Source organism: Echinops telfairi, unplaced genomic scaffold (genome assembly GCF_000313985.2).
Source record: "Echinops telfairi isolate 266 unplaced genomic scaffold, ASM31398v2 ScPeMD7_2;HRSCAF=8, whole genome shotgun sequence".
NCBI lineage: Eukaryota > Metazoa > Chordata > Mammalia > Afrosoricida > Tenrecidae > Echinops > Echinops telfairi.
The window spans coordinates 53,264,983-53,278,627 of NW_022103898.1; the positions used below are offsets into that span (position 1 = coordinate 53,264,983).

Genomic DNA, 13,645 nt, shown 5'->3' on the forward strand with positions numbered 1-13,645 from the left:
CCCAGGCTGTAATCTTAACAAGAGCAAACTGCCAAGTCTTTCGCCCACGGACCAAGGGGGAAGCCCTCCTATGGGAGTCCCAACTGTTTGCCTTTCAGCTTACACCCGAGTGCTAACCACTCACCAGAGCTCGTTAGATGTTAAACTCGGTATATCTGGAAGATTTAAAATAGAAGAGAGAGAGCTCTCAGTGTCTTGATAGGGCTTAAAGTTCAGAAGCTTAAACTATTGAAGAACTTGGACTCTCTGTGACTCTATTATTAGAGAACCCATCTGAAGTGAAAAGACAAAAAATCTGGCTACTTTATACATGCCATTATAGAAGAGAAATCTATTTTTAAAGCACTTGTTCTATTAAAAGATAATTGGCATGTTTAGACTTCTTTCATTATTTTGTCATTCTTCCCAGTGTTTTCTATTACACTTATGCAAATTATTTCATAAAATGCTGCTGTGCACAAAAGTAACACAATGGCTAAGCTAGTTGATGATGTGTGTTTCATTGTGTGAATCCAAAAGAGCTCACAAAGTGTGACCTTAACAAAAATTCTTATATGCATTCTAGAAAGAAGTTTCAATTTAAAAAAAATGTCAGAAGAAGTGGTCTTAGAGTGATGGGACCTCATATGTTTCCCTTGTTCTGAAATACTTCAATTTTCCATTTTTCTGCAGAAAGCTTGAATTTTGATATCAGATAATTTCATAATTAAAAAAATAAAGCAGTGTGTTACTGCATAAAAGGACACGGAGATGGCATAAAGAAAAAGGTTCTTAAGCTTGAGGTCAGGGGTTCTGGGATCAGTTCCTGGCTCTGTCCCTTACTCAGGATGAGACTTGTCAAGTCACATGACCCTTTAGAGGCTGAGGGCACTAGTCAATTAAAAAAGAGAGAGAATAAGATAAGCAGCTTTCCTTTGCACCAACGTGCTTCCTATTTGGAAATGATTCTGTACACAGTAAATAACCACCCTAGTCCTGTGAAGATGTTGTTCTCTTCCAGTGAACAGCCTATGGGCACATACCAGGGCTCCTGTGCGATGGGTGCTGAAAGAAACACAATGCGATGGGATGGTTTAGAATATTTTACCCAAGTTGGAAAAGTGGTATTTTCCTGTTGCAGAAGATGACATGGCAGAAGGGGAGACCAGAGGCGACTGGTTGCCAGTATCTTGCAGTCCTCCGGTAGAATGGGACCGCAACCATTCCTTGCCCTCTTCTTGGTTGGCCTGCCGAGATGATGGGGTGTATCTGCAAAACATCAGAGCTAAGACACGTAAGCACATCCACAAGGGGGCGGCAGTCCCAGGACAAGAAGACAATTGAGTGGAGCTTACTATTCAGATTGAACAACGGTCTCAAAGAGATTGAACCTAAGTATAATGGCTTAGTTCTTCCAGATGATTCGACACCATCTGTTTGAATCTCACAGGGAAAAGAACCAAGGATTCTTGTGAAGAAAATTATGCTTCTGTGAGATAGGAATGTGAAAATTATAAGCAATCAGCAGACAGCCAAATTAACTGAGAAGGACTCAAAAGCACAGTGCTGAGAAGGATGTGGGAAGGTGAACACAGATTAAACACGGTGGACAGTGGGGCCCGAGGCCAGGGGAGGTGCAATGATGGTCATGGAAAGGCACTGGAATAGAACACAGAGGCAACTATAAAAAGGTGAGGAAGAAAAAATAGATTTCTTTAGCTAAAATGTTACTTGACCCCCATATGGATTAATAAAAAAAAAGGGGAGAGGGAAACATGTGCTCATTTTATTAGAAAATAAATTTTGGTTAAAAAAAACCCCAAAACTTAGAAAGAAAATAATTTTCAGGTGCTTGCTCTTGCTAACCAATTGGAGAGGAAAAGGCTAACAAGGAAAGCTCTCTTTTGGCCAGTACTTCCTATTTTACTGAGTCAGTAAAAATTTTAAACCGAACAGTAGCTAGCTTATCATGTTCATACAGCATTGCTCTTCTAGTGGTAATTTAGCATATATCCCCTCCACTGAGAAAAGGATGGCCAAAGAGTAAATGTTCATTTTCTTTTTAATCATTAAGTGAATACTCATTCTGTGATTATTGTTTGCTACTAACTGAAGACTAAGTTAGACTCACCAGCACTTCTGAAAAATACGAATTATCCTACAACTATTTTGAGTTTTTGACAAAAGGAGTCTTTAAAAACTACTTTAATTCCATCATCTGTCTTTTGATGCTGGAAATATATTTCATTTGATTCAAATTAGAGCATCCTTCAACCTTTCAACATTTCTGGCCACATCTGCAGAGTCCATGAGTTGGAGGTTTGTAGGCATGTGCTGATAGGGCAGTGACTGAATGAGGTGAGTTTAGTGTTCTAGCAAAGGGTGCTGCCCACCCCCACCCCCTCCAACGTGATGTCTGGGGCAAGTTCTGTAAATAGGCTTATTATTTCTAATAGTGGTAGTATTAACTTTTGAGCCTAGGTCTCTGCCAGTGTCTCTATCTGAAGGCTATCTCCCTGGTTCCTCGGGCTAGAGGAAGCATTAGGATTAGAAGGGTTTCATCTTCAATGCCAGAAGCTACATGGCAAACAGAGAGAGGAGTAAGAGAGCACACAGAGTTTACATCACAACAGAGAAAGGCAGCAATTGTGCTTAGAGAAATATATACCTTAATCCCTTTTTGGGTAGTGTATTTCTGTCAAGCTGCATGCTGTTAAAACAAAGAAAACCCCTAAGGACATAATGTAATCAAAACTTCCAAAGTACACAACCAACAAAAATGGTTCTCTGCTTGAACTGCATCAAATACTTTTTTGTTACACGTCCTTAATTATTAACTCATTGGAAAAGGCTGAGCCAAGGTGACCAGATGTTCATTTCCAACATACACGTGGGATTCTAAATCAGTACCATGGCTTAGATGAACATTTAATGATAGGAATCTTTTTTTTAAATGGTGTAAATCATATGTTATCATAATTCTCCTCTAGAGCCTCGTGCCCCAGAACGAAACGTGATTACCTGGACTTCTGCTATGATGTCACACGTAGGACAATCAGAGGTTAAACCAAATGAGATGGGTCTCTAAGTTAGAACAGTATGTTTTACATAAGTTAGGATGACAAATTCCAATGAGCAGACAAGGTATAAAACACCCTATAATTGTTGTATTCTCTCCTTTAAAATTCTTTAAAAAAATAAGGCCAGATTGTTTTTTTATTCACATATGTAAAAGAAAAATAATATATGATCAGTTTCTACTTGAAAGTCAATGTTCTGCCATCCATTACAGACATGTTTTAATGAAATTAAACTATGCCATCTCTTGGAATTTAAATATCTGTTCAATTAAAAGCTACATTTCATCCACTTCTCTTTAAAGTAATTTCCATTGATTGGCTGGCAGTGGAAAGAGCAAAGGAGATGGCCCCTCTCAAAAGACTGAGAAGAACGTGTCTACTAGCAAGTGGGGCAGGTGTAGGAATTTTTGTTCAAACCTCTGGTAAATGGATCACTAAGGAGTTGAATTTATTGGGATTCACAAAATCATAGCTCGCTTTTGGCAAATGATCAAAATCAAATACACAGGAAATGCATAATGGGAATGATATAACATGAATGCAAACACATTGGCTTGAATTTTAATTTCTTGAAATCAAAGCTAAAATGTTTTCTTCTGCTCATACTCCATGATTTAGCACACAACACAAAGCATCCAACATTACTCTACAATCTTACATTGACTTACTGGGAAATGTCTACATATTTAAAGATATACAGCATGTAGAGGCCTGTTCCCCTCTTGACGATAGGTTCCTTAGCAGTGCGGACAAATAACAAGAAAAGGGGAAAAAAAAAAAGGGGGGGAACAAGCCATATGGAATCTCTATGAGGAACCTCCAAATAGCAACTGCTTCACTAAAACTAAAATAGTACTTGGTGACAAGCCATTTTAAAGACTGCCCCCTTTACGTGTCCATATTTATTAAAGTTAAATGTTGCAGGGTAAATTAAATTGAAATTTGGCAATTTTGCCAATGCTGACCAATTGCTTAAAAAAATTTCATATGATGGTGAGCAATTTAATGAAAGAAACGTTAAAAAAAACTCACCTTTGAAATTTAATCAATTACAGTCTGACATAGAAATAACCACCAAATCTGGTTAGGAGTTTGTAATAATGTAATCATGATGAATTTGTAATGTAGACATTTCCTAAAAACCCTCAAGTCGCAAACACATATACCTCCACATGGCAGGCTTGGAAAGGCCAGTGAAAGGGAGTGTGGATAGGAACCAGGGCTCTGCAGGGTCAGACACTGTTTGAACTAAAGGACTGTGAGATCAGGATTGCCAGGTCTTCTGAATTTTCAGCAAGACAAGCCATCATTCTGGATTTTTACAGAACTATTCAGATTTTTAAACTGGGCCCATGCCAAAAGGGTGGGGGGATATAAAAACGAATGTGTAGGGTGTGGCACCATGGGCACTAGTGAGCTAGAGCGGGTACCGATGGAAAACTGGTCAAGATATGTACGCAGCGATTTACTTCTTACAGTGTTTTAATGAACAGGGATTGGAACAACAACGTAAATCTTGAGGAAGAATGACCGACTGAATGGTATTAGAATAATAAGATTCAAGCTGCTGCTGTTGATTAGATCTCAGAGGCACCCCAGTGGACAGTCGGCGGTATGTAACAATGGAAGCCAATGCCACATCTTCTTCTGAGGGACTGGCCGGTTCAAACACCATTAAGCCCCAGCACTTCGTGCAGTTCCACTCTGTCCTGTTTTGTTTGTGTGTTTGATGTTTCACAAGGCAAGCAAAACAGTTGAGTGCAGAATGAGAAATCTCCGATTAAAGTGCATTAGCTAGCATTATAAAGTTCATGGTATATTATATAGAAAGTCTAGGTAAGGGACGTAAGAAAGGACCTAGGCACCCAGCACTATCAGAGTGAAAAAGATGGTTTTAAAAGTGGGAGGTGGGGGACACCAGGAATGGCATTTTCAGTGAACCCGTATATTCCCACAAATAATACAATTTAGGTAGGTGTTCAATACAATTTAGAAAGAGTCAGATGGGCCAGGAATCAAATAGCACTATGCTGTGTTAGGGAGATAGGAGTATTTGTATGATACTTTTCAAGAGGTCAGCTCCAACGTTTCTGAGGAAATCTTTTAGAGGGTGAATCTAGAGTTACCTTGATCATGCTAGTGAGCACGTAGGTAAAAAATACCTTTCCATGGTCTCCATTTCAAATTAAAAACATATAAAAATTATATAGCCCCTAAGAAAGACCTTGTAAAATGATTTATTTTCAGAGACTATTTAGAACATCCTTAGGATTATACTTTTATCTGAGAATTCATGGCTGACGATATTTTTCCCTTTTCTACTAGAGTTCCAGTAATTCATTTTTTCTCCATATAAATGCTAATACAAATTTAACATATATCTCAGAGCTTAATAGTAGAATCCTTTTCAATTTGGTCTTTACGAATGGTTAAATTATTATATGGAACTTGGGCTTTTCTGTGGCTAAAGCCTTATCATTAAAATGTCTTCAGAAGACATCATTCAATACATAAAATGCATACTTTGAATTTTATTCAAATTGCCTACTGGAAATGCCTGGGTGCGTTCAAATAAAGAAACTAGTATCTAATCACCCTATATGTTTCATCTTCTTTAAATTTGATATTAAAAATAAATAAAAGGCCCAGTCTCATCAATCTATAACCATTTGCATGGTGGCAAGCCCCTGAAAACCAAGGACCTTTAAAGAGGGAGGGTTGGCCCCGGGGAGGGGGAGGAAGAAGACTTCATCAATGCCTCCGGGAAATCTCACCTTTCGGAGAGAGTAGATCTCACACTACCCGTTCTCATGAGCAGGCTCTGAACCTCGTGAGTGCCTGTGGTCAGTCCAGACAGGGAGCCATGATGGCTGAGGGGGAGGTCAATGGACTCAGAGCTCGTATGGAGGCTAGTCATGGACTGGTAACTTGGAGTGTCCTTGCTGCCCACAGAGGAACTGCTCAGATTGGCAGCCCACACGAGACCACCTGATGTGAAAGAGTGAACCGATGCTGGGCTGGAAGCCAACGAGTGGCTTAAGCTTATAACATCTGTAGTTAAGTCTGAGGGTTTATTGAAGAGAGGGCTGCTGCTGCCACTTAGTCCACCAGCACTGCCCATGCTGCCCGTACCAGACGATGGCGATTCCAGACTGCCTTGCCGCGCTAATGTGGTACTGGGACTGGGCAGCACTGAGGATTTCACACCCTCAGTATTAGGTGCAGAGGCAGATTTGCCACCTGCCTTGGCACCAAACAACCTAAAAGAAAAACAAATAACAACTTCAGTTGTTCCAAGAATCTAATATCCACATTTAATATTTAGGGTGACAGGACACAGAGCCAAGTGTGCGTTGGTGTACTGAACTACCAAGCACTTCCTGCCTCTATGTTCATAGACTTCATATAACCTTAATTTGGGTAAGTCGGTATGGGGCTACTTTCTGGGAGGCAGGAGGAGAAGGCAAACAAGCAAGTCAAACATGAAAATTCCTGACTCTCACACTGTTAAGTGCTCATGAGATTCCTTTTTGCAAATTTAATAGTAGCTTGACCATATTTGACATTACCTATTTACAGAGCCATTATAATGAAACAACTTCTACGCATTCGATATATAATACTAATAAAGATTTTTGTTTGTTTTGTTTCATTTTTCTTTTATGCTTTAAAGTTTATTCAAAATCTAAAAGGGATGTATAACATGATTAATGTTCCCTACCTGGTGGTCTGAGTGACTGTCAGAGAGCAGGTGATTAGGCAGAATATTGGAGACCATTGGCAACATGTCCGTTGGTCTGCCATCTTCCCCAGAAAAGGCCAAAGGGTTTATTTAGGTCAGTTGCCAGTGGTATGTGAATACATGTTTACACAATATAGTTGGTGCTATATTATATACTGGAGTTTTACTCAGAAAACATTTTAGTTTTGTAAGTGAAGAAGATGATTTAATTGAACTTATGTAAAATATGGAAGTAAAGTGATATGAAGTAATGGCATAATGATGTCTATCTATTTCAGTTGTAATGAAATCCATATTTCCTTTTAGTGAAATAGTTCATGACGAATATGAGAAATTGTTTCATAGGTAATGGGCCACAAGAGGGCACTATGCACTTGCAAAGTTAAGCCACATAACTACTCATTCCAAAATAGAATTTATTTTTTCCAATGAGCCGCCATATTTCAAAAATCCCGCTATTCTGGATTAATATTTCTACTGAGGAATATAACCTCTAAGTTGTACAAACACTCTTGTATCTAAGATTGTGTGAAATGTAAATGTTCCAAAGCCATTATGTGGAGACCTCAACATTTTCATGGCAAAATGAATGAAAACATAATGGAATTTTCCCATGAACCCTTTGAAGCTCCTCCACATATTTCCAAGATATCCAAATACTTGGTTTACTTAGTAGAATACGAACTGGCATTACAGTATTGTTAACATGCAGATAGATCATCATGCAGTGTTTTCCAAATGAGAAAATAGAGCCAGAGAGGTTGAACTAATTTTTTCAAATCTTTAACTGTATCTCTTCCTGGCCCTTGCACACACTCCTTTTACAGCAATCTCTACACCAAAACCCCAAAGACCGCTCAAGTCTAGAAACCAAGTTGTGTTGCTTACCTGAGGCACAGCACAGCAAGCTGACATAGAGTTTGCTCATCCATTAGATATTCATCCTACACCAAAGATCTGAGTATTTAAAAATTTTGCCTATATATCATATCTTTATATTATTTAACATGTCAACGCATGACACTGTTTTCTAATTATTTTAATTATATCATATCATCATTACCTATATATGTACCCAGGATGGAGTACCCTACTAGTAGGTTCAATGTAACCCATTATAAGAAATCCATTTTCCATTTCCACTCATGATTATCAACTCATTAACAGTTAGTTAGCAAGGTAATGAGCTGAAAGTAAACACCAACAGTCAGAAAGGCCTGTTTGGCTTTGTTTGTTAATTATTTGAGTGGTAGGAATCTATGGAAATTTTACAAGCTTCATTTTGTTTTATCACTACCCTGCATGCTGCCATCTGCTTAAACGTCTCTATGCTGCCTGTGTACTCAACGATCAACAGGACAACCGGCTGTTTGGCCATTTCTAAAACGAGCGCCAGATTTTTGGTTAACTATTTCCACGAACAGTTTCTTAGAACTCACTGTATATGAGAAATGGAAATACAAAAGGTCTTACTGAAAATGAAACCCCATCCATCTCCCTAAGAATACCGCGTAATGGGCTCCAGGTGCCATCTGCCTAGCATCCTTACCTTCTAAACGTAGGTGACGCGATATCAGGATACTTGGACCCTGGCTGCCTGAGGCCTTGGGTCCCACAGGCACTGCCAGAAGTAGGGCTGGATTTGGGGGAACCTGACAAAGAAACACTCTCCGAATCGGAGACGACCACTTTCTCCTTGTCCTTGTCTGTTTGATTGACAGTGACAGGACTCGAGCGCCCCGATCCAATCTTGGTGGGTTCTCTGAGCTTCGAGGTGGCGGCCCCGGCCGACTTGCTGCTGACATTGGACTCGATACTGCTGGTGCTGGACCGGTGGCCCCCTCGGCCCGGGATGCCGCTGGCGCTGGACTTCGCAGGGCGGGGCAGGCTGCGGTACTGGAGGGTGGTCTTGGAGCTGGCGTGCAGCACCACGTCGTCCTGATTCTGTGAGCCGTCCAGACTGGTTTTCCTCCCTGCAGTGGACTTCCCGCCAATGGCCGCGGACTTGGGGATTTTCCCCAGCGTCGCTGAGCCGCTTGTGATGGTCGCTCCACTGGCCGTGATCATCGGAGAGGATCCCAATCCACTGGGTTTCTTAAATCCAAAAGCGCCAGTGGCAGTTGATCTGCCAATGCCCGAGGGGGGCTTTTTGCCCTCATCTCCGCTGCTTTTCCCAGCATCTGAAGGAGACCTTTGAAGGGATGGGCCTTTCAGGGGGGGCTTCCCTTTCTCTGAGGCTTTGGTATCGTCAGTTTTGCCTAATGAATAAGAAATAGTGTTGTCGGCACATTTTAATCCCATAATATTTCTTTCAACAATGTGTAAGGCTGAGTGCTTCTTCTTGAACATTACCTCAATTCCTGGATGCTTATTATTTCAGACCTCAATTAGCATCCACTGTAATATACACTGAGAAAATTGAGTGTAAATTTACAAAAATCTAGCTGTCAGAGGAAATGCTGTGTGAGACATTTGATGGGAGAATATGACACATGCATATATTTTTTGCTATTTATTGATGTCTCCGATTTTGCAACTCTCTTCCTTTATAACGATAGCAGCTGATTATTTAAAAAAAGCTAAGTGCTAGAAAAAGAATTCATTTGAAAATCTGTGCAAAGATATATTTGGAGTACAGTATCACATCAATGTTTCAGGTGGCACTATTTAAAATTAGACATTGTTTAAAAAGAAATTTGCGAGCGCATCTTCAAAAAAAAAAAAAAGGTTAGTTGCATTTGGCTGAATTCTCTCCCTCTTTTTTAATGAAGCCTAATTCACAAACAAAGTTTCCCATCTCCAGCATTCCTACTGCTTCAAATTATGGGAAGTGTTCTTGACACTCCGAGATTGCAGTGAAAATCGGTGGCATCCTTAACATAAATATTCCAAACTTTCACAAGGAAGGCAGAATGGAAGCCATCTCAGGACTTGTGAAGTGGTTTTGTTTTATCTTATTTCCACAGGACCAGAAATGGCTGTAGCAGAATACAGCTCACTGCCCGCAGCCCATTCTGACCCCTGGCGACCACGCCGGACAGAGGAGAACTGCCGCCGCGGATTTCCAGGGCTGTGAATCTTTAAGGGAGGAAAACAGCCTCCTCTTTCTCCTGCTGAGCGCCTCTGGTGGGTCTGAAGCGCTGACTTTGATGTCAGCAACCTAATGTGAAGCCCACTCTACCACCAAGGCTCCTGGAAAATGATGAGGATACGTAAACGCCCCCAATTCTGAAAGTGCTAGCTCTGGGGGGAGGCCTAGATTGCTATATTCCTGTGGACTTCGATGAGGAACTATGCAAATTTTAGACTGGAGCAATATCTTTACATGGGCAATAATCTTATTTTAAAAGGGATGTTATCTAACAAAGATGGAATGAAAAGAAGAAACGGAAACACTTTTATGTAAAGGCTGCTACACCGCCAGTTTACCAGGGGTCTTGAGCGCACTTGTTCCCGCTTTCTGTCTGGATGTTGTCCCTCCTTGGGCAGACATGCCCCTTCTCCAGGAACCGGTCTGTGCGACGGACAGGGCAGCTTTCTGCCCCGCCTTCTCTGGGTCTTCCGGAAGCCCCGCGGAGACCCCCTTCCACTTGCCACCACCATCCCCATGGCTGACAAGGTCCTCTGCGGATTTTTTCAGCTCCTCAGTACTATCCCAGGCCTCATCGGGGGCAGAACGTTTCTCAGAATCGGTCTTCAGCTACACAGAAAAGAGGAGAGGCAAACTTTATGCAGAAGCTGTGAGGTGCAAGTTGTGTGACGTGCACATGAAGGCACTGGAATACACGCCCGGGCCACTGGTGGCAGAGCAACACTGATTGTAAAGGAAATTCCAGAGATCTCATTGTTTTTAGCTATGGCTTTCCTTAAGTTTCATTCATTTTAATCTCTTCATTTTCACTTGCACATAACAGAAACTAAACATGTGAGGAAAATAAAAATTAAATATTCTAGAGATGAATGAATTTTTTATGTAAAATGTAATTAGGAAAAGGGAGACAAAATAAGACCCAGTTACTATTTAAAACTTTTTAATAAGACGAAAATAAGATCCGCCCCCCACCGTTCCCCGCCCTGCCTTACAAAGTAATCAGGAGTGACAACGTATATAAGAATTTGTCCTTTGCTTTAAAAACAGAACCTTTTTAAAGGCAAGCACCAGAAAGTCCTCATTTTGTCTTTCTTTAATGTTATCAATCCTTTCCAATCATTCTCAAATATTTTTGTTTGTAGTTTTAACTTACACATTTTTACTTACCATTCTCAGGAGAGCCAGTCATTTTTTTTTCAGAGGTCAATATAAAATTAATCAAGAACTCTGCAAAATCAGGCTATTAAACTGCTTATTAGATTTTATTCATAACCTAATTATCTATGATGAGCGAGATGGTTGTCCTGGGTGATACTGTAATCAGTAGAAAATATCTAATTTAGATGATTCAAAACAGGCTCAGGTGCATGTTGTACCTCCTGAGGGGGTAGCTCTAGAGGAGATTAAGATAAAGACATTTCAGGGGCGGGATGTCAACGTGACTCCTACCTTATTCCATGTGTAGCATGATTTGAATGGAGGGAGTATGCTGTCATTTACATGTGACAGGCCCTGTGCCATCCTCAGAATCATTGGTATATTTGAACCCGCTTGGCAGCTGCTGTTTCACCACTTGGGAGTGGGGGTAATCTTCCTCTTTTAAACTAATATGAAATAATTTAGAGGGATAACCTGGCCCTAGGACCAGAAAGACATTCGGCAATACTCACCTGAGTGCTCTTCCGCGAAGGGACCGTGATGTTGGAGTAAGAGCTGACCGAGGACGTGTTCAGGTCGTCGGTACTGATGTTATCCAGAGTGTCACTGAGGCCACTGCTCACGGAACTGCTGTCATCCCAGCTGAGGGGAAGAGAAGTGGGTGCCATGAGCTAAGCGCAGGAAGCACACTACAAGTCTCCAGTATTTCCACACAAACTTCGCCGTGCATTAGAAAGATGCAAACTTTCAAAAAAATTGAATATATACTTTCCATTTTGAGAAAACGATATTTAGAGGAATTTAATTGTAGATCAGAAAATAACCTTATCTGCTATTTCAAAGGATCAGCATCTAGCGTAGAGCTGGATGCAGAAGGAATGTTTGCTAGAATGACTGAACATACTGCTACAAATATCACAGGATATCAGGGAAGAACATCATCAGGAATGACAATGTATACAAGGATTTATCCTTTGCTTTAAAAACAGAACCTTTTTAAAGGCTAGAATCAGAAAGTCTTCATTTCGTCTTTCTTCAATGTTATCAACTCTTTCCAATCATTCTCAAATATTTTTGTTTGTAGTTTTAGAAGAAGTGGTTTTCTTTTTTATTAGACTTATTATTAATTAGGAGTTAATACATATATCATATAATTCCATAATTCAATTATATCAAGCAGAATTGTATAATTACTACCACATTGGTTTCCAATTGTTCTTTTTCTTCCTGGATTCCTTGACATCATCTCCTTCTTACCCTGTCATCACCAATACACCTCCCCCACACACACACACCCTGAACCCCGTATTCCACTTGCTGTCCCTATACATTCATCAATCCTTGGTTTGATAGACCAAAAACACAGAAAAACAGGAAGCACAATTCAAGGGGGTGAGCTCCAAAGTCAATCTTGAATATCGATATCTCTTTAATGTTGTCATCCCTCTTGTCATCTATTGCAGTTTCTTTTCTGTCTGACGTATAGAATCCTTTTATCTAGCCTTCCTGCCTTTAATCTTTGCCAGCAAAATCCCATTGGGTAAACATGGGTTACTGATCTAAAATCCAGATCTGTAACCCTAGCCCTGGTATAACACTCTTCAAAGACACCTCTTTGCTAACAGTCCATTTCAAAATGGGATGCATCTGTTCCCCAGGTGAACAAGGCAGCTCATTGGAATGTAAGAAAACTATTTTATATCCTGTATGCATTGTGTTTGGTCTGCAGAAGAAGAACATCGAATACATTATGGTCCATGAGGACACTAGCTGATGCACCCTCGGTGTGTCAAGGAGGGTAAGCAGTGTCCTCTTGGGAAAAGTGAGCACTTCAGGATGTGACGGTGTGGAGCAGGGCACTCAGCCAATTTTGAAATTTTGACCTTTAACTGTGTTCTGTTAAATAAGTTCATGCCTACCAAATACAGCTATTAGGTAGCTGAAAGGCAAGTCTCACAGAATTGACCAGTCACTTAAAAAAAACAAAAAACCTCCCTAAAATAAACTACACATTGAAAAGGCTATTCACAATGGACCAAAGCCAAACTCACTGCCATCGAGTCAATTCCAACCCCTAAGCGCCGACGTGGTAGAGTTCAACAGCCTCACGGGATTTCTGAGACTTTCAATCTCTAAAGGCGCAGGCAGCTTCATCTTTCTCCCTTGGAGCACTAGTGGATTTGAACCACTGACCTTGTGGTTAGTATCTCAATGTATCGCCCACTATGCCAACAGGATTCCACACTTAATTTACTAATGACATCATAAGTAAACCACACACAAGGAAAGCAAAAGGCAATTAAAAAAAAAAAACAGGAAAAAAATAAAAGATGAAAGTGACTATCAGAAGAGACTGCAATTCACTCCTGAATATAGAATAGCTCAAATGAATGAAAGAAATAGAGGTAAAAAAGCTGAACAGAAAATTTCAGGAGGCAGCTCAAAAAGACAAAGTAGAACACTATAATTAAACGTGCAAAGTCCTGGGGTTAGAAATCCTGAAAGGGAAGAACCACTGAGCACATCAGACGCTGGAAGAACTAAAGAATAAAACAAAGCAAAACAAAATAAGCCGAGGCTTCCGGGAAGATGGCG

The 13,645-nt window shown here is 40.5% G+C and overlaps 1 protein-coding gene across 1 annotated transcript in view; it reads right to left on the reverse strand.

Moving 5' to 3' along the window:
• The window catches only part of NAV3 (neuron navigator 3), a 694,120-nt gene that overhangs the window by 84,399 nt on the left and 596,076 nt on the right, over positions 1-13,645 (reverse strand). Inside the window, exons 13-18 of the mRNA XM_045289780.1 lie at positions 11,563-11,692; positions 10,231-10,501; positions 8,351-9,059; positions 5,834-6,319; positions 2,648-2,689; positions 1,088-1,248 (exon numbers count right to left, since the gene is read on the reverse strand). Coding sequence (XP_045145715.1) covers positions 1,088-1,248; positions 2,648-2,689; positions 5,834-6,319; positions 8,351-9,059; positions 10,231-10,501; positions 11,563-11,692 — 1,799 coding nt within the window. The remainder of the gene's footprint in view (positions 1-1,087; positions 1,249-2,647; positions 2,690-5,833; positions 6,320-8,350; positions 9,060-10,230; positions 10,502-11,562; positions 11,693-13,645) is intronic.